Source organism: Pleurodeles waltl, chromosome 7 (assembly GCF_031143425.1).
Source record: "Pleurodeles waltl isolate 20211129_DDA chromosome 7, aPleWal1.hap1.20221129, whole genome shotgun sequence".
Taxonomy (NCBI): Eukaryota; Metazoa; Chordata; class Amphibia; order Caudata; family Salamandridae; genus Pleurodeles; species Pleurodeles waltl.
The window spans coordinates 1,112,710,808-1,112,730,331 of record NC_090446.1 but is presented as its reverse complement, the minus strand read 5'-3'; the positions used below and the strand labels follow the sequence as shown (position 1 = coordinate 1,112,730,331).

The 19,524-nt window shown below is 47.4% G+C and overlaps 1 protein-coding gene across 1 annotated transcript in view; it reads left to right on the top strand.

The window, feature by feature from the left end:
• The window catches only part of XYLT2 (xylosyltransferase 2), a 135,938-nt gene that overhangs the window by 41,523 nt on the left and 74,891 nt on the right, over positions 1-19,524 (top strand). Inside the window, exons 3-4 of the mRNA XM_069200079.1 lie at positions 3,075-3,250; positions 3,507-3,709. Of these exons, the coding sequence (XP_069056180.1) occupies positions 3,075-3,250; positions 3,507-3,709 (379 nt within the window). The remainder of the gene's footprint in view (positions 1-3,074; positions 3,251-3,506; positions 3,710-19,524) is intronic.

Here is a 19,524-nt window from a genome sequence, read left to right as displayed (position 1 = left end):
GCTAGGACCAACTATAAGAAAGTACTATCTATAGATAGGAGTTGGGAAGAGGCTAATTGAAATGATTTGGTCCACGCAGCAAAATGTAAAGATACCACTACCTTTTGGAAAACCGTTGCACATGGTGATAAGGATGTATTCACCTGCACAGAGCATTATTTAAACCCTGGTACTTCGACCTGCCCTTTCTCTAAGCTTTAATCTGAGCCCACAGAGGATTCCCAAGAATCACAATGGCTACTGAATGGCCTTTTAAATAATGGCACAGAATACGTAACTTACTTTAGCCTAGAAGAGATAAAGGGGCTATTGATGCCATCAGACTGGGAAAAGCCTCAGGACCAGACAAAATCCTGGGGGATCTATTTAGGCATGATAAAGATGTGTAGGCACCTTATGTCAATCTACTTAGTAGTGCAGTGGTCTCGGGAACACTGGTCCCCTTTACATGGAGAGGGGCTAAAATAGTCCCAATTTATTAAAAAAAAAGGTAGTAGATGAGAGCCTGGCAATTATAGACCAAGAAGTCATATAGACAGTTTACAAAAAAATATGTCAGACAGGTCCTGAATAAACTGAACAACTGGTTAGATGAAAATCACATCTTGACAGCTTACCAAGCAGGGTTCAGGATGTGTGTCCGCACAATCGATGAGGTCTTCAGGCTTCTACGTATTCTATGGAAATATATTAACCTGAGGGGAGGGCGCTTGTACGTCGCATTTGTTTGTTTATTTAAAGGCAGCTTTTGACCTTGTCCCAAGGTGCCTCTTATGGGCCACGCTAAAAAGCCAAGGTGTACCCAATGAACTTTTAGCCCAGATAATTATGCTACATCAGGATAACTATGCCAAAGCCCGCTGGGGCCTGCGTGCTGAACTCGAAGAACCCATTCCTATTAAAAGAAGAGTGAGGCAGGGATGCATGCTTGCACCCACCCTGATCTTACTCTATGCTAACTATGTTGTAAAGCATCTGCAGGAGTGTAACCATGGCTCTCCAATGCTTTGTGGGTGCCCCAGTTCCTGCATTACCTTTCGCAGAAGATGATAAACTTAGTATTCTAGATGTTGAAGGGACTACAAAAGCTACAGAATAGTTTTAACTAATCTTACATAGCCAACGGTCTAGAAGTTAATCCCAGCAAAACGAACTACGCGGCCATTAGACCCCATAAAAACATTCAGGAAAAACATTGTAGTTTGGCACCAAAAATTGGAGCATTTAACTAACTTTAGTTACTAACTAATGTTGGACAGTAGACTTTCGTGCCGCCACAAATGAATAAATCTAAAACAGTTCTCGCCCGCAGCTCTGTGGCTGTCATTAAAAAGCCCCAAGCCACTACATCTAAAACTATATCACCGGCCCTTGAGGTTTACAAGTAGAAGGCCCAGGCTGCAGCACTTTATGGTGCTGAGTTATAGGGTGCAGACAGTCTCAACCAGCTCACACTGAGTGGTAACAAGTTTATAAGAAGGTTATTATGTCTTCCTACACCAGTGATACCTGTTTATTTAGATATAGACATCAAAAGAATTGAGCACTTAGCTATTCTGGGATTCATGCTTTACTGGATAAGGCTGTGGATGATGCAGGAATTAATACACTACAGAGGGACAAAGGAAACTATTTGGAATTGACACTCTCACCACCTTTCCCTGGTTGTGCCATGTTCAGATCTGGGTTGGTAAGATTGGTCTAACCTCCTTCTGGAGAGATCCACAAACACTAATAGTACACTCAAAAAAGCATCTGGAGCACATAGATTGGGAGTATGTTTCGAACATTCTTCACCAAGATCTCAGGTTGGGAAGGCTAACTTCACAATTTCTTGATGTTAAACCGATCCACGTTTTAAAAAGTATCTGGACGTTGTCCAACCTCATTTGGCAAAATGTACATGAAATTTTGTTTTGATATTCTTCAAATCAAAACTTTACAGCACAATAGAAACTAGCCAATAATGCTAATGAAGAAACTAACTGCACTTTATGTACTCTGAACCCTAGGGAAAATAGTGTACACATGTTATTTTTCTGCCTTGTATATGCCAATTCTAAAAGCAAATGGATTCGCCCGATTTGCCGAGGTGTGGGATTTAGCAAACATTTAGATACATTGAGAGTCTTAAAAACAAAAAAAGACACTACGCATATAGTTTTTAGCTTAAGCAGATATTTATTAGCAGTAGGATTTGCACAGAAAAAAAGGGGATTGACATTTAATAAGTTGTGGTTCTATTCTTTTACTAGCGGTTTTTATCTTTTTAATAGATTGAATTACATATAAATGCTGAAAGATTGTTTTGTTTATACACTTTATTGACAACTCTGGATTTGCACTGTATGATGACTAAGCTGTATGTATGCTTTTAATGGTTCTCAACTGAAAGGAAAGCTATTTTGAATTTGATTTGCTAATGTTAATCAGCACGGGGTTAAAAGCAGCTGTACAGATGTTTTTTAGGGAATAGTTGTATGTACATCACCTGGAGGAACGCTTCTTTGAATTACGTTTTTAACTTCTTTAGAACAGCAGCTTTGCATTGAATGTTCGAGATGGAGGCATGTGAATGGAGAAAGATGTCCATACGCTTCAAATTCTAATAGGAAGCTGTACATTAAAATTTCAACATCTAATGGAAGGTGGGGAGGGTGGTCATTATTGACTAAAGTTTACTAGGTGAGGGCACTGGGTAGGTGCCCACTTAGGGCCTCCGAGAAGATAAACAAAGACGGGAACTGGTCTTGTGAAACTGGATTAATAAAGACTCCTGGAATTATACCATTACGTCCTACCTGTTACTGTTTCTCCTTGTCTACCCACCAGGAGACTGCCTGATGATGTCTCTTCCCTTTGGCGATACATGTATCGATTGTGTTTGTCATGTTAAAATGTGTTACTTTATGTAGTTTTACTCTTTCCTCTCACGAATTATCCCGTTCTTTCTCTCATAGATGTTCACTTCCTCTACTCCGTTGTATCGCTTACTGTGGGTTTCTCTCATTGTCCCTTAATTTGTCTGCTTTACTACTTGTTTGTCTCACTGCTTGTGTGTCTTGCTGGCACAGGGAAGGGAAGCCCAGCCGTGCAGTGGGATGAGACGGAGGCGAAGCACGCATCGAGCAAGAGGCCCTTGCGTATTGCCTACATGTTGGTTGTTCACGGCAGGGCCATCAGGCAACTGAAGCGTTTGATCAAGGCCATTTACCACCAAGACCACTTCTTCTATATCCATGTGGATAAGGTAGGGACATTTGGTCAACAGCCTGTACACTCACCTGATAAGGAAAAAGGTGCATGCCTTTAGATTACGGGTTCATACTGATAAAGGTGGTTGTATAATCTGTTGGTTCTTGCTATTAATATGGTTATAGCCTTATTCCACTGTTAGTTGAATGTTTATCCCTTCTATCTCATTACTCCTACACACTCAACATGCTGGTCACCTTGTCTTGTTACTTTGGTGCCTTCTATCTGACTCTTTGTCTCTCCTTTTTCAGCGTTCCAATTACTTGCACCGGGAGGTGGCAGAGCTTGTGCAGCACTACCCCAACATGCGTGTCACACCCTGGCGCATGATCACCATCTGGGGTGGTGCAAGTCTTCTCACCATGTACCTGCACAGTATGAGGGACCTGCTGGAAATGTCAGAATGGCCCTGGGACTTCTACATTAATCTCAGCGCTACTGACTACCCAACCAGGTAACTGGGCCTGGGAAATATAGTCGATAATCAACCCTTTATGAAGCAGAAGGTTGAATTCATAGGGTGCTTTATGGGGTGCTGCACTGTGCCCAGAAAGATATGAATGCAAATCTCTACTTCAACATGAGCTTAGTGGGTATGATTAAGTAGTGTATTTTGGAGGCTATGGGCAGATAATAATGAATAGTCGTGGTTTAATGTACTCAGAGAACAACTTACCAACTAAGTTTCTTATAATGGCTGAACAATGGGTTTGAGAAGGTAAAAAAGATAAGAGAGCCTGCCTGTCTAACATACTTTCCTTTTCTGTATTGTCAGGAAAGTATTATTTGTTGTTTAACATATTTGGAAATGTGCATTGGTTTGGTATATTCACGCTTTATTTATTGGGGACACTAACTCTTTGGCACAAATCTACATCCTCCATTTGGTTCCACTTATAGACAGTGTGTAGTCCCTACTTTCAATTAAAATTATACTAAATCTACATACACATTCCTTGGATGCGTTTCTCTCTGTTTTTATTGGGTATTTTACATTAAATTAGCATCTTATCAAATAAAGACATCTGCTTTATTGCAAAATATCGAAGCCTCATTTTAATAGATTGCCCATGCCAATGCAAATCTTCAATTGATAGCACCAAGGCAAGCAGCACACATTTTGGCTCTAACTTGAACTCATTCCACATACTCTCCGCATGCATGCATCCTTAAATTATGTCAACTGTACATTAAAAGACATCACCACTTATATAATTCTTGTTTATTATGCTTACATGCATTTATATTTATGGATTAACCCTATAAATCTTGCAATCCTCAGTTTGGCATCCACTATCATCATCCATCTCTTTGGTGGTGGTTTTCATTGGTGTACTGTAGGGACTAGATATTATCCCATAGTAACTCGAGCACATAAGATGTTGCTTTGAAGTGGAAGCATGCCTTTGACCTGTTTGTCATTTAACTTGTGACTTATGCCTTTACGCCATACAAGTCTAGCATCTGTTAGTGCTTTGGACGTATGATAATTATGGTTCCCATATATAGTGCTTTTGCTGCCAGTTTATTATATCTGAGTAGGGTCAGGTTGAAGAATTGGAGTCTCAGAAAGTGACATTTTCTCTATGTGTCTTTGAAGCATTTGATAAATCATGGATCTGACTCTATAGAGAATTTTTTATTGTAGCAGAAGTCGCTGTACAAGAAAAATATTATATGCCAGGTCCAGTTGAGACTAAACTGCACAAAACAAGATATAGTGGAGAATAGGTACATGTAAATGAAGTACAGCGTGCCTTTCCTTTTTGTAGACCAGTTTAACTTATATATATCTACATTACTCATTTGTTTTGAGACCAGAAAGTATGTTTGAGCCAAAATCTCACAGATGCTCTAACCCAAATTAGATATATGCCCCCCTTTGTGTGAGCATCTTAGCCACTGAACTACAATACCTCTTGAAAAGAGGATCAGATAATCTGAATGTGCTGTGATACCATTGTCTCCAGCCACCTTCAGCAGTCGCCTTTTATTTTCTATTTTCAAATGAAAATGGTGAACGCCTTGTGTGAAGTGACTAATGTGAATACTACCAGGTTCATGTTCGGTCATTGGAATGCAGTTTCCTGTATCCCATAGATCTACATTTTGTGTTAAGCTTTAATACATGCCGTTTTAATCTATCCCAGAGATCATCTTCTATAAATAGTCAATTAAATGGTTTTACTGAAGGTCTGACAAAAGAAGCCCGTTCCACCTGTTATGGCATTGCCAGTGTGCATAGACTAACCTTGGGTAATTTCATGACTGAAATGAATATGCATACACCTCTCACCTGAGCAAAAATTGCTTCATCCCAGATACATTTCAGAGACTAAATGCAAATTGCAGCTGGATCATCATCTTCAGGAGAAAGTATATTACTCTTCTTAGTGCCAGTGAATCATTTTGCTACTTTAAGGTAACCTTGAAATTCTATTCCAAGATATCTGCTACTGCATGGTGACTGGCTTTCTCTTATGTTTCATGAAGTTTAGGTAGTGATTTAGGTTTAGCCTAGGGAATTCATTAGCCAGATCGCCTACAGCACCTTTCAAAATGTGTAAGAATGAGTAAGAGGAATGTAAGGAAATGCCTCCTTGGCATGGTTACCCCCTAACGTTTTGCCTTTGCTGATGCTAAGATATGATTTGAAAGTGTGCTGGGGCGCTGCTAACCAGGCCCCAGCACCAGGGTTCTTTCCCTAAACTGTACCTTTGTCTCCACAATTGGCACAGCCCTGGCACTCAGGTAAGTCCCTTGTAACTGGTACCCCTGGTACCAAGGGCCCTGATGGCAGGGAAGGTCTCTAAGGGCTGCAGCATGTCTTATGCCCCCCTAGGGGACCCCGCACTCAGCACATGCATACTGCTTCACAGCTTGTGTGTGCTGGTGGGGAGAAAATGACTAAGTCGACATGGCACTCCCCTGCGAGTGCCATGCCAACCTCACACTGCCTGTGGCATAGGTAAGCCACCCCTCTAGCAGGCCTTACAGCCCTAAGGCAGGGTGCACTATACCACAGGTGAGGGCATATGTGCATGAGCACTATGCCCTACAGTGTCTAAGCAAAACCTTAAACATTGTAAGTGCAGGGTAGCCATAAAGAGTATATGGTCTGGGAGTTTGTCAAACACGAACTCCACAGTTCCATAATGGCTACACTGAAAACTGGGAAGTTTGGTATCAAACTTCTCAGGACAATAAATGCACACTGATGCCAGTGTGCAATTTATTGTAACATACACCCAGAGGGCAGCTTATAGATGCCCCCTGAATACCTACCCGACTTCTAGTGTGGGCTGACAAGTTCCTACCAGCCTGCCACACACCAGACATGTTGCTGGCCACATGGGGAGAGTGCCTTTGTCACTCTATGACCAGGAATAAAGCCTGTACTGGGTGGAGGTGCTTCTCACCTCCCCCTGCAGGAACTGTAACACCTGGCGGTGAGCCTCAAAGGCTCACCCCTTTTGTTACAGCGCCCCAGGGCATCCCAGCTAGTGGAGATGCCCACCCCTCCGGCCACTGCCCCCACTTCTGGTGCAAGGCTGGAGGAGATAATGAGAAAAACAAGGAGGAGTCACCCACTAGTCAGGACAGCCCCTAAGGTGAGATGACCTCTGCCTTGAGAAATCCTCCATCTTGAGTTTGGAGGATTCCCCCCCAATAGGATTAGGGATGTGCCCTCCTCCCCACAGGGAGGAGGCACAAAGAGGGTGTAGCCACCCTCAAGGACAGTAGCCATTGGTTACTGCCCTCCCAGACCTAAACACACCCCTAAATTCAGTATTTAGGGACTCCCCAGATCCCAGGAAATTAGATTCCTGCAACCTGAAGAAAGAAGGACTGCTGACCTACAAGCCTGCAGAGAAGGAGGAAGACAACTGATTTGGCCCCAGCCCTACGGGCCTGTCTCCAACTTCAAAAACCTGCTCCAGCGACGCATCCGACAGAGACCAGCGACCTCTGAAGCCTTAGAGGACTGCCCTGGACTGCAGGACCCAGAAACTCCCATGAACAGCGGCCCTGTTCAAAACCAGCTACTTCTCTGCAACAAAGAAGCAACTTCCAAGGACTTCACGTTTCCCGCTGGAAGCGTGAGACTCTACACTCTGCACCCGACGCCCCTGGCTCGACCTGCAGAAAACTAACACCTCAGGGAGGACTCTCTGGCGACTGCGAGCCCGGGGGACCAGAGACGACCCCCCACAGCGACGCCTGCAGAGAGAATCCAGAGGCTCCCCCTGACTGCGACTGCCTGTAACAAGGGACCCGACGCCTGGAACCAACACTGCACCCGCAGGCCCCAGGACCTGAAGGAACCGAACTTCGATGCAGGAGTGACCCCCAGGCGACCCTCTGCCTTGCCCAGGTGGCGGGTGTCCCAAAAAGCCCCCCCCCCCCCCCCCCGGTGCCTGCCTGCATCGCTAGAGTGACCCCCGGGTCCCTCCATTGAAACCTCTACAAAACCCGACGCCTACTTTGCACACTGCAGCCGGCCGCCCCTGGGCCGCTGAGGGTGTGTTTTGTGTGCTTACTTGTGTCCCCCCCCAGTGCTCTACAACCCCCCCCCCCCCCAAACGGCCTGCCCCCCGAGGACGCAGGTACTTACCTGCTGGCAGACTGGAACCGGAGCACCCCTGTTCTCCATAGATAGGCACCTATGTGTTTTGGGCACCTCTTTGACCTCCGCACCTGACCGGCCCTGAGCTGCTGGTGTGGTAACTTCGGGTTTTCCTTGAGCCCCCAACAGTGGGCTGCCTATGCCCCAGAATTGAGACTTGTAAGTGTTTTACTTACCTCCTAATCTAACCTTTACTTACCTCCCCCAGGAACTGTTGATTTGTGCAGTGTCCACTTTGAAAATAGCTTATTGCAATTTTTACAAAGACTGTACATGATATTGTTTTCATTCAAAGTTCCTAAAGTATCTAAGTGAAGTACCTTGCATTTAAAGTATTACCTGTAAATCTTGAACCTGTGGTTCTTAAAATAAACTAAGAAAATATATTTTTCAATATAAAAACCTATTCCCCTGGAGTAAGTCTTTGAGTGTGTGTTCCTCATTTATTGCCTGTGTGTGTACAACAAATGCTTAACACTACCCTCTGATAAGTCTACTGCTCGACCACACTACCACAAAATAGAGTATTAGAATTATCTGCTTTTGCCGCTATCTTACCTCTAAGGGGAACCATTGGTCTCTGTGCACACTATTTCTACTTTGAAATAGTATATACAGAGCCAACTTCCTACAAGATACCACAAAGGTTTTCTTGGAAACAGAAAAATCTTCAAAGTTTTGCCTGTTTACTGCTTTACATGTTTACTCCTTGTCATGATAGCAACCAGACTTTTTCCCAGAACTTCAGAGAGCTTAGCAAACGGGGCATGATCCCTGGTTAATCATCTTCTGCTAGAGTAGGCAGAGTGTTTCTCTCTGTTTCCTGGTGAATATAAAGCACTGGCTTGAGAGGGCCTGTATTGATCTTACGGTTGGACACTGTTAATAGCCACCACAACATTGGAAAGTGTCAGGGAAGGGATGAATATACTGCCTAGCCCACCAGAACTACAATTTCAGATAGGAGACCCATCGGGCATGCTTGTTGACACATCCACATTGGATCAATAAATTCTTTAGTTAAACTACCATTTTGTGCAAACCTAGTTAGCACTGTCTTCAGTTGACCGCTATCATCATCAGACATGATCTCATGGTCCTAGATGCTTTAAGAATTTGCACCGCACCACACCACATCTTTCCAGGTAAGGCAAATACCTCTGCTCTTTGGGCAACACTGTAACTTCTCTCACCTCCTGCAATAGAAGTAAAGAAGCCTGTTCACCTGATTCCATAATCACTGGTCACGAACAACCATTCTCCTTATGGATCAAATCGGTTTATTAGTTTAAGATGCATGAAACACCTAACACAGCTGTGCGCCTACAACCTCTTGGGCCGGCAGCATATAGCATCATCTGTCGAATAGTCCCAATAAGTGGGTCCGGTAGAGAAGGCTGTGCAGCCCAAGCTTAATACAGTCTTGTCTCTCCTGCATCAGGTAACAGCAAACCAGAACGAGCACCACAAAAGTCAGGTAACTAGCCGGTAAGAAAAGAAAGAGAATAAAAAGGTCGAATACAACAAAAACAAGATAGAGCAACATAACCCCTCACAGCTATACTCAGCAATGTGCCTCCCATGCATCCACCCAAGCCCCTACCCCTCCTCCACCAGGGTCCACATCACATGACCCCTCTCCCAGGCCTGGCTACCTCCACCCGATCAAACATTGCTAAGCAACCGCAGTACCTTTAAATATACGGGGCAGGTGAGTTCGTTAAATTCAGCGGATAGAATCTGAATAAAGGGTCTCCACAGCTCAGCCGTTTCATCTGCCCTCTGACTGGCTGCTAAGGTTAGTTTCTTCATCGCCAAAATATGCCAGAGCTTATAAAGCCAGGAGGTATAGCTCAGAACCCTGTCCGTGCCCCATAGGCCAAGAATCACCTGGTGTGTCGCATTGAGGGCAAGGGCGATCTGCCGACCCCTCAAAGAGTGGAGGGGAAAGGTGAGAGGGTTGGATAAACCCAAAATGGTGTAAGTTGGGAGCCTTGGGATCTCTGTGTGGAATACTTTGTCTATTTCATCCAGAATGCTGCTCCAATATCTTGTCAGCTTCGGGCAGTGCCACAGCAAGTGAATGAGTGTGCCTGTGTTTCCACAGCCCCTCCAACAGAGCCCCGATTTAGTGGGGTTCCACTCTCGAATCCTCGGGGGGTGTAGTACCAGGATGTAGCTATCTTATAGGCCGTTTCAACCCCTGGTATATGGTGAGCTGTGTGGTGTGCCCTGAAATATATTCCCTCCCACTCCTCCTCCGTCAGTTCTCTCACAGCCTCCCTCTCCCATCGCATCTGCCCCTTCGTCTTGGAGAATGCGCATAGATTTCCGATACCAACCACTTATCATCCTTTTTCCCCTATAAGCCATTTCTCAAATGCAGTGAGTGTTCTGGCTACTAGGGACTTAACCGTTGGCTGCAGCACCCAGTGCCGGACCTGGTAATAAGTCAATCTATCTGCTTCCGTTAAACCATAGGTCTCCCTCAGCAGGTCAAAGGGAATAATACCATCTGTGTCAAATAGGCTCCCTACCCTTCTACACCCCCCAGCATGCAGATGCTGAAAACCCTCTGAATTCAGACCAGGGACAAACTCAGGGTTCGTGCATATCGGTGTCATGGGGGAAGGGAAAGTTGTCAGGCCGCATCTGATCGCCACCGCATCCCACACCCCGAGAGTCACGCCAGTGATAGGAGAGGAGTAGAGCCCTGTCGCTCTGTGCCTACGTCGCAACCAAAGTTCTCTCCAGATATGGGACCTAGCGACCGCCTGGTTCATGAAGCACCAGTGCTTCTCTGTCAATGGGCGACTCCACTCTACTAGAAAACGCAGCGGAGCTGCCCGGTAGTATTTTAACAGACAGGGAACCACCAGCCCCCCCCCCTCCATCTTTGAGCGGTATAAAGTATGGCAGGATATCCGTGCGGGTTTCCAGTCCCAGATAAACTTCAAATTTTCCGTCAGAAGTGTAGCTATAGCGTTAGGCGGCGGGGTGGGAGGAAGCGTCTGAAACAGAAAGAGTATGCGCGGCAAGATGGTCATCTTAATTGCGGCAATCCTACCGAACCAAGATAATTTATGCTTCCCCCATATCTCTAAGTCCCTGAGTACCTCCCTGGAGAGGACAGCGTAATTCATGCGGGATGTCTTTGCAGCCGTCTTCGCTAAAACGATGCCCAGGTACGGGACGTGAGACGACGCCCAAATAAAGGGGAATCTAGAGCGCAGTTCTTTCTCGTGGCCAGGAGGGACTGCCAAATTCAGGATCTGAGATTTCTGTGCATTCACTCTGAACCCAGAGACCATACCAAATGCATGTAAAGCGTCTAAGCGCTGGAAGCGAGACCATGGGCTCTGCCAGCGTAAGAATGACGTCATCAGCGTAAGATTGATAAGGTGGTGGTCACCCCCAAATGTAATGCCTGTAATATGAGGATCAGCTCGAAGTCTTTGTGCCAAGGGCTCCATGTAGAGAATGAACAGGAGCAGGGAAAGGGGGCACCCCTGTCTCGTTCCCCTTCTTATCAGAAACGGCAGCGAAACCATTCCGTTAACGCGGACTTCTGCGCTGGGCCCGCCATACATACATTTGATCCATTTCAGGAGCGTCGGCCCCACCCCGAAACGCTCCAACACCCGGAAAAGGTAAGGCCAATGCACTCTATCAAACGCCTTCTCCACATCGATAATAAGATTTGCCTCCCTACGAGACCTGTGTGTTTTATCTATCAGATGTAAAATCCGTTTCGTATTATCCCCACACTGTCGATGGGGTATGAAACCCGCCTGATCTGGGTCGATGAGCCTGGGCATGTATGGGTTGATATGCTGCGCTAATATACCCGTAAACAATTTGGCGTCTGTGTTTAGGAGCGAGCTGGATCGGCATGACCTACACTCTTCCGGGTTTTTCCCGGGCTTATGAATGACCGTGATGATGGCTTCGAGCATACTGGGAGCAAGAGTTTTGGTCTCTGTGAATGAGTTAAACAACTGGGTGAGTACCGGGGCGAGCTCCGGACAGAAAGTTTTATAGAAAAGCAGAGTAAAACCGTTTGGGCCAGGCGACTTCCCAACCTTCAGGTGCGAGACAGCCAAGATCACCTCCTCCAGCCAAATAGGTTGGTCAAAGAGAACGGCATCTTGCTCCCTGAGTGGCGTGATTACGCAATCAGAAAGATAGGAAGAGGGGTCGCGGTCAATAGCTGGGTTCTCCATATACAATTCCCTGAAGAAATCTTAAAAGGCTTTGGCTATTTGCATGTCGGTGCGCACCTCCCCCAGAGAGGGGGAACGCACCATTCGCACAGCAGTGGCGTGCCTCTGAGCCCTCAATTTCTGAGCCAGGAGTTTCCCACATCTATCGCCCCCTATGTAGTAATTATGCTTAAGTTGCGCCAGCGCATATTCCGCCCTATCCCAGTCCAGTCTCTTCAATTGCAAGCGCATCTTCTCCAGCTCCCGTACGCTTATGAGAGCACTCCAGAGCCGTTACGCTCCGTTCCAGAGCCTCCCGCCGGTCCCTCCGGGCCTTATTTTCTTTAGCCGCGAGTGAAATCACCTCCCCACGCATGACCGCTTTGAGCGCCTCCCACAATGTCCCCACACTAGTTAGTCCATTATCGTTCGATCAAGATAATCCCTGATCGACTGGCGCATAACGTCTGCCACATCCCGAGACTGCAGCATTGTGTCCCGGAAGCACCATTCAGGACCCCGAGCTTGTCCGAGATCCAGGCGGGCTGTCAAAGTTTATAGGAGCATGATCCGCCAGAACCCTGGGCTCTATTGAAGTCTCCTGAATCCGTGTACGCAACTCTGAGGAAGCTAAGAAGTAGTCTATGCGTGCATACGTTTTTGAGGCTGTTGAGTAAAATGAATAATCTCGTAGGCCTGGATGGGCCGTCAGCCAAATATCCTCCAAGTCACAATCTGCCAGCCACTGCAACCCAGCCGGAGTCTGCCCATACCGATGCCCTGATCTATCCAAGTCGTTATCCATAACAATATTGAAGTCCCCACCTACAAGTATGGCCCTATACGAGGTCGTGAACGTCAGGGATAGAGCCCGCTTAATGAAACTTTCTTGAGTGTTTGGTGTGTATATATTGGCAATTGTGAAATTAAGAGTCTATGCGAACTCTTAGAGCCAGATATCTGCCCCTGGCCTCGTGGATCTTAGCAATGACCTCCCAGGGAAGGACCTCAAGAACAAAATCGCCATCCCGCCCTGCTTAGTGGAAGCGGAGGACCAATACTGCAGGGGGAACCATCTAGAGCGCATACAATAGGTATCAGTAGCCAGTAGATGCGTTTCTTCTATCAAGCAAACATGGCTCCCAGAGCGCTCCAAGAAAGATAAAACTGCCAGCCTCTTCGAAGGGTTATTAAGGCCTCGGACGTTAAGGCTAATACACGTAAAAATCAGACGCATGGAGGGGGACGAAAGGCTGCGACAACCGACCTCTACGGTGGAGCCGAGCTCCGGGACAGCCCCGGGTAAGGCAGACATGGGGCACTATAGCAAGCTCAGATAGAGAACAAAATTCTTGTAGAGGGAGTAAAGCATAACTAGACAAGAAGGCACAACAGGTGCATAACAACCAACAATCCAGTCCTCTGTGAGAATGCCACGTCGAGATAGAGCTCCAAGCCGATGTCCGGGACATGTCACGGGTCTCACTCCTGACATCCAGAAGCCCCCCCACCCAGGCCCAGCTCCAGTCGTGTTCACTCTATTCCCACAGGACGGTCCACGGGCACATCCCCCATCACCCGCGGTGATACTATTCAGAACTGCTTGTCTCTCCCGCGCCCGTTCCTTTGATGACGACCGTGACGGCCTCCGCTTCTTTTCTTTTCGCCGCCATGCCAGCCGGCGCTCAGCAGGGCCCCCGCCCCCGGGGGACCCCATCCACTGCTCCGTCTCCTCCAGACCCAGCACTCAGCGGGCCTCCTGGAGCGTCTTTACTTGTCTCATCTGGTCCCCCCCATCGGAATACCAGTCTAAAGGGGTGACCCCAGGTGTAGGATGTGGAGGCGGCCCAGAGATGATCCGTGATGGGCTTAAGCTCTCTACGCCTCTGCAACATCAGCACGGAGAGGTCTTGATAAAGCTGCATGCTGTGCCCCCGAAACTGGATCTGAGTGAGATTCCAAGCCTTTTGAAGTATAGCTTCTTTGATCGTAAAATTATGGACGCACGCTAAAATATCAGGGGGGCGCACCCCGGCACCCCACCCCCGTCTGGCCCACTCTGTTGACCCGATCCAGAGTGATCTCCTGCGTGTTCTCAGGGGATAAGAGGGAGCGAAACAAGGCTGTGACAAACTCTCTAATGTCATCTCCCTCGGCCCCGTGCGGAACCCCTCTGATACGTATATTATTGCGCCTAAAGCGATTTTCCAAATCTTCGGTCGCAACTCTTCCTGATCTTCACGCAAGCAGAGTATTTCCTGTTGAAGTTGTTCGACTTCCTCCCCTCTGGAGATCTCATTATTTTCCATACTGTACACTTTTTCCCCCAGCGATGTGATATCAGAACGTAGTTCCCGCATCTCCTGGGAGATATCTCTTCGGAGCTCCTGCAGATCCACCCTCGGCGAGTCGTAACAGGGAAGTAAGGATGCCTTTTGTAACCGGGGCCTCTATCAGCCTCTGCCTCACCCTGGCCTTCGGGCCCCCGCGCTGAAGCTGCGGCCTCAGCCTGCGATCTCGTCAGCATATCTCTTACCGACTGGTCCCTTTTAGGTTTGGTAGATGCCATCACCACACTCTCGATTTCTACAAGGCCTCTGCTACAGTCCCCGCAGGTGAGCACACTCCACAGGATCCTCGTCCCCTCGCCGCGGGCCGAGTCATCCCGCCGAACTCCCCGAGCCAGTCAGAGTCGCCCTCTGCACCTCCGGAACCGCCGCTCACCGCTGCAGGCCGGGACTGGAGGAGCCAGTCACCACGTCCCAGCTCTCCGGGGCCGCTGCTGGTCACTCTCGGGCCCCTCGTATCCTCTCAGGGCCGGAAGGCCCAAACCGCACTGCGCCGCCGCCCACTTCCACCTCGCGACACTTCACAGCACCGCGGCCCGATCAGTCCCACCGACTACCCCTTTTGCCGCCATCCTCACATTGCTTGAAGGGCCACAAGCCTGCTGCGCCAGGAGGCAGTAGAGCAGCCCCGATCCGGTCTGATGGCCCCTCCATGTCCCACGGGGCCGCTGCCAGCAATAACCTCCAGGCTCTCTCTGGGCTGGGGGGGGGGAGAGGCAGGCCGCACACAATCTTCACGCGCCTCTCCCTCCGCCCGATGTCGGAGCGGCCCCACACTCACCACCGCCTCCAGGAGGTCCAAACGCGGCGGCCACCGCCACAAAGGGGTCCGGCCGTACGCTCCCCTCACTTTCTTCAGGACCGAAGGCCCGGCCCGACCACCAGCGGCTACAAGCAGCCTATGCACTGCCGCCCGGACAGGCCTGGCCCTGGGGCCCGCCCTGCAGAAACTCGGGCACCCCGTCTGTCAGCCAGGCGCCGACCGCACCATCAGCCACCCGGTCCACTCCTGCCCATCTGTTTGGGCAGCCTTCAGGAAAGCTTTTAAAATATACATCTCTACCATTTACATCACAGTGAAGTCCACCTCGTGCATGAAAATGGAACACCTAAGTATCTTGAAATTTTCACCCTTCGTCGTGCTCTTTTACTTCAGGGGCTTAAGTTCTCTCTTGTCTGTGAAACTGGTTATGAAAAAAGTTAGACCTAAAGCATTTTAACAGCTTGATTCCCAGTGCTGCTACTCGGTCCCAACCTATGTATGATGAAAATCATAGGAGGCTCCTTTCTCTTCACTTTTAATTGAGTCATCTAAAGCATCTGTGCTGTGGAGGACTGAATGCATTCGGATTTCAGTATCAGCATTTTCCACTACACCTGTTTCATAGCATTGAAGACCTAACACTCAGCAGTGCGGAAGACATTTTTGGCCTGCTTTTAGTAGTCTTAAGAGCAGTAGGGGTGGCAAGATGTGTCTTCCAAAGGTTAGCCAAACCGTTATGACAATACCCAGTGAAAGGTAAAATAGCTCTCACCTAATCAGAGGATTGGGGACCAAAACATAGTCCAGCACATCCTGGAATTTGGCTTCCAGTAGTCAGGTGTTTTAACTCCCCACTTGATGGCCAAAGTACAATACAGAGTACTGGCCAGTATTGTGCTTGGTGTTCGTAAACGGTCACTTTGGCCTTCTGCATTACTGCCAAAACCCTTTAGAGATGTAAATTATTTCTTCGAGTCCTCACCAACGACAGCCATGCTATCATTTTAGAGGGCACGGTGCCTCCACGACAGCCATCACATGATTCTCCAGCCTCTGGAATGTGGACATTGTGCTCTTTATACATGGATGCATAATTCAGGATTGATAGAAGAACTCCGCCAGAATGCAGTGTTCTCCTTATCTCCGGGGACAACCTAATTTGCCATCAACCATTGATCAGAAGAATGTGCTGAGGTGCTTTATTGTGCCCAACCTATCCACAAGCCAGCCTGCTGGAAGAAAGGCCTTGAGATCCCTCTGTCATTTAATTGACACAATAGTCCATGTAGAATCATAGGTCTGAACTTTGCTTGAGCATTAGTTCCACAGGGTTGACAATGGACTTTGCATTCCCAGTCATCTCCAAGTATAGCATATTAGCGATCTCTACTTTCACGCAGTTAAGGAACGTGTGTAACTGAAAGGTGGACTTTTTACTTTTGCCTATATCGTTGATGTAAACTCAAGTCAGTCCAGGGTCCGGAAAGATAAGTTACAGGGTGTCTGTTGTTTGTGGTAGTACGACTCTCCTGGGTACCAATGGCATTGCTCTCTGCAATCTCTGAAGTCAGGAGAGCTTACGAGGACCCTCTTTGTTCCACTGCCATCACCTAGACTGCCTTCTGTCAAAATTACTCTCCACCCACCCCATGTTGAGTCAGTCAAATGGGATACACACGTTCCTTATTTTCTTGACCACAAGATGCCCTGCCAAGCATAACTGGTTTGGCCATCCTCTTCTTGGCACCATGTGTATGATCACAGGACTTGCTGCATGAGCCCAACAGAATTCATCCCTACTGGGTTCTCCAGCAGCCAACAAAATCCAACAGCTCAACAAGGCTTCTAAGCTCCAGAGCTGCACCAGTGTTGCAGGTGAGCCATCCTAGGTATGTTTCCTAGATATAAAGTCTTCATAAGGAAAAAAGCGTGTGGTGTAATTTTGAGCTAAGCAAAAAAGAACCAGTCGCATTTTATCATTAGAAAATCAACTCTCTATCAGTAAAACACGCTGAAGTCATTGTAGTTCATCAAGGAGTTAATGGGTCTTATGTCGAGGTGCATCAAAAATCGCCATTTGTAAAGACATATTTAAAAACACTTTATACTACAGAAGTGCATAAAGACATTTTTACATTTGTAGCAGCTTGAAGCCATCTTGATTCACTAGTTGAAATGGAAGAATGCTGCCAAAGAACAGAATGAGGTAGTGTGATGCAATGCCCTTGGTCCTAGCATCTCACAATAGCTTTTAAGTCCAGACCTGGTACTCCAGCTTCACCAAATGCTGACAGGCCCCCGAGTGTGACCATGAAGTATGTAACGTCTGCCTCTCCGACGACCACGGCAATGCCTCGTGTGAAGCTTGCTTGGCGGCTGAAGGAAACTTCAGTACTGAGGGAAGAGGTGCAAGTTCACCAACAAGTGCACCAGCGGTCTGCCGCAGACGCACATAATGGATTTGTTGCTGAGGAAAGTTAGAATGACGGTCCTTAAGGCTTCCCAAAACCCTGCCCAGAGCCCATCTCGTCTAGCGGCTATGAGCTGGAGGAACGAACGGTTTCACTAGCCTGCAAGACCAGCAACCCTTGACTGAAGACCTCCTCAATGTTCATAAGTATGGTCAGATCTGGCACCCACCCTAACCCTCTGAAGAGGCCTCAAGCCGAGACGGAGCACTGCTCTTGAGGAATTCTGGCATCAAGCCATGCTCGCAAAACACCACAGCCTCCAGGGCCTCTTCTCTCTTTGGGCTCTGTTCGGTGCAGAAGGAAATCTTCATATCCGAAAAAAAGGACATCCAAAGTTGTCGAGATACACAGCCGCTGACAAGCCATGACTCCATTCGGAGCATAAGGCCCCTTCAGCACTACCGGTCAAGCCCATATCATTGCCGAAACCGTAGACGACTGGCCCAAAAGATTCGGAGCAGTCAGTGCTCCAAAATCGAAAGCAGGAACTTGATGCAAGGCAACAGCTTGTCTTTATTCATCCCCTTACTGGGAAGATTTTGCCAAAACCACCCCTGCCAAATCCCACAGAGGCTCTCTCTCAAAAGAAGAGGAACCTGCATCTGAGGCCTGTTAGGGTACCATGCTCAAAATCTATAGACACGGGTACCAGTCCCCTTCCCTACACTCCACCTCCACTACTTCCTCCACCACCAAGAACACCACCTTTGTGAAGGCAGTGAGAGTCATCGGAGGGATCTCCCCACTCCTGTTAGGACCTGCTGACACAATGACCTGACCTTCAAGCATGGGCCCACACATGGGAGGACTATGACACCGACCCACCGGGCAACCCAGACCTTGGCATCTCCCCCTAACACCATGTCCTCGGGAGGTCATCCCAGCAGGCAGCCACTTTTCACAAGGTAGATATTCATGCCCTCCATGAGCAAGACTATTTATATGTTTTTTTTTTTTTTTTTTCTTTCTTTTTTTTTCTTTTCTTCTTTAATAATAAGAAAGCTTATTGGGCATATTAGTATATGGCCAGATGCCATGTTTTCTCTTTATTGACACTTCGAAATAGATAATCATTGAAGTTTCTAAAAATACGTTTCCAAAGGGCCCTGCTCTGCTTTGGCCCCAGGTCACCAATAACCTTTTACAAAGCTCATAAGTGAAAAATAATTAAGGCAAAAAGGCAGATTGAAAACCAAGGCCAGGAGAAGAAATGCAAATCACTATTATAGGAAGCTGGCCCTTTATGTGGTATGTGAATAACGTATAAAGGGTCCAGGGGTTCCCCAGTGAGTGGACCGGGCTTGCTATGAAATCCCAAAGTGCTCTATTTAGGGGTAGTGGGGTTCTCTTAGGCTTAACAATGAGGAGTGCAAGACATCTGCAAATACACACAATAGTCAATAAATGAGACACACAACTCAAAAAGAAGATCCCAACCAATTTATAAAAATTGCAATTTTCTTTATATATGTGTGGACATTGGAGAAAAAACTTTTAGGCAGGTATGTTTTTAAATATAAATTCTTTTCACTTTAAAAAGTGGACACTGCAATTTATGAGTTCTGCATTGTTATGGGAGGAAAAACTAGTTCCTCAAAGACATAGAATGCAGCAGCTTAGAAGATTAATCTCCAGGAGTTAAGGTGAGTAGTGGGTGAGGTCCATGGCAACACCCCCACAGTACCCCGTCAGAGGCTGGGTGCTGAGTGCAAAGCAGCGTTGGGTGCCCAGGAGGTTCCTACGGGGATCGGTCTGTGCGGAAAGAGGCTGCAGGCTCTGGCCAGGAGAATACTAAAGTACAAAAGAGGGCCCCTGAACAGACTTGGGGCAACCCTATCAGGGGAACAACAATATAAAT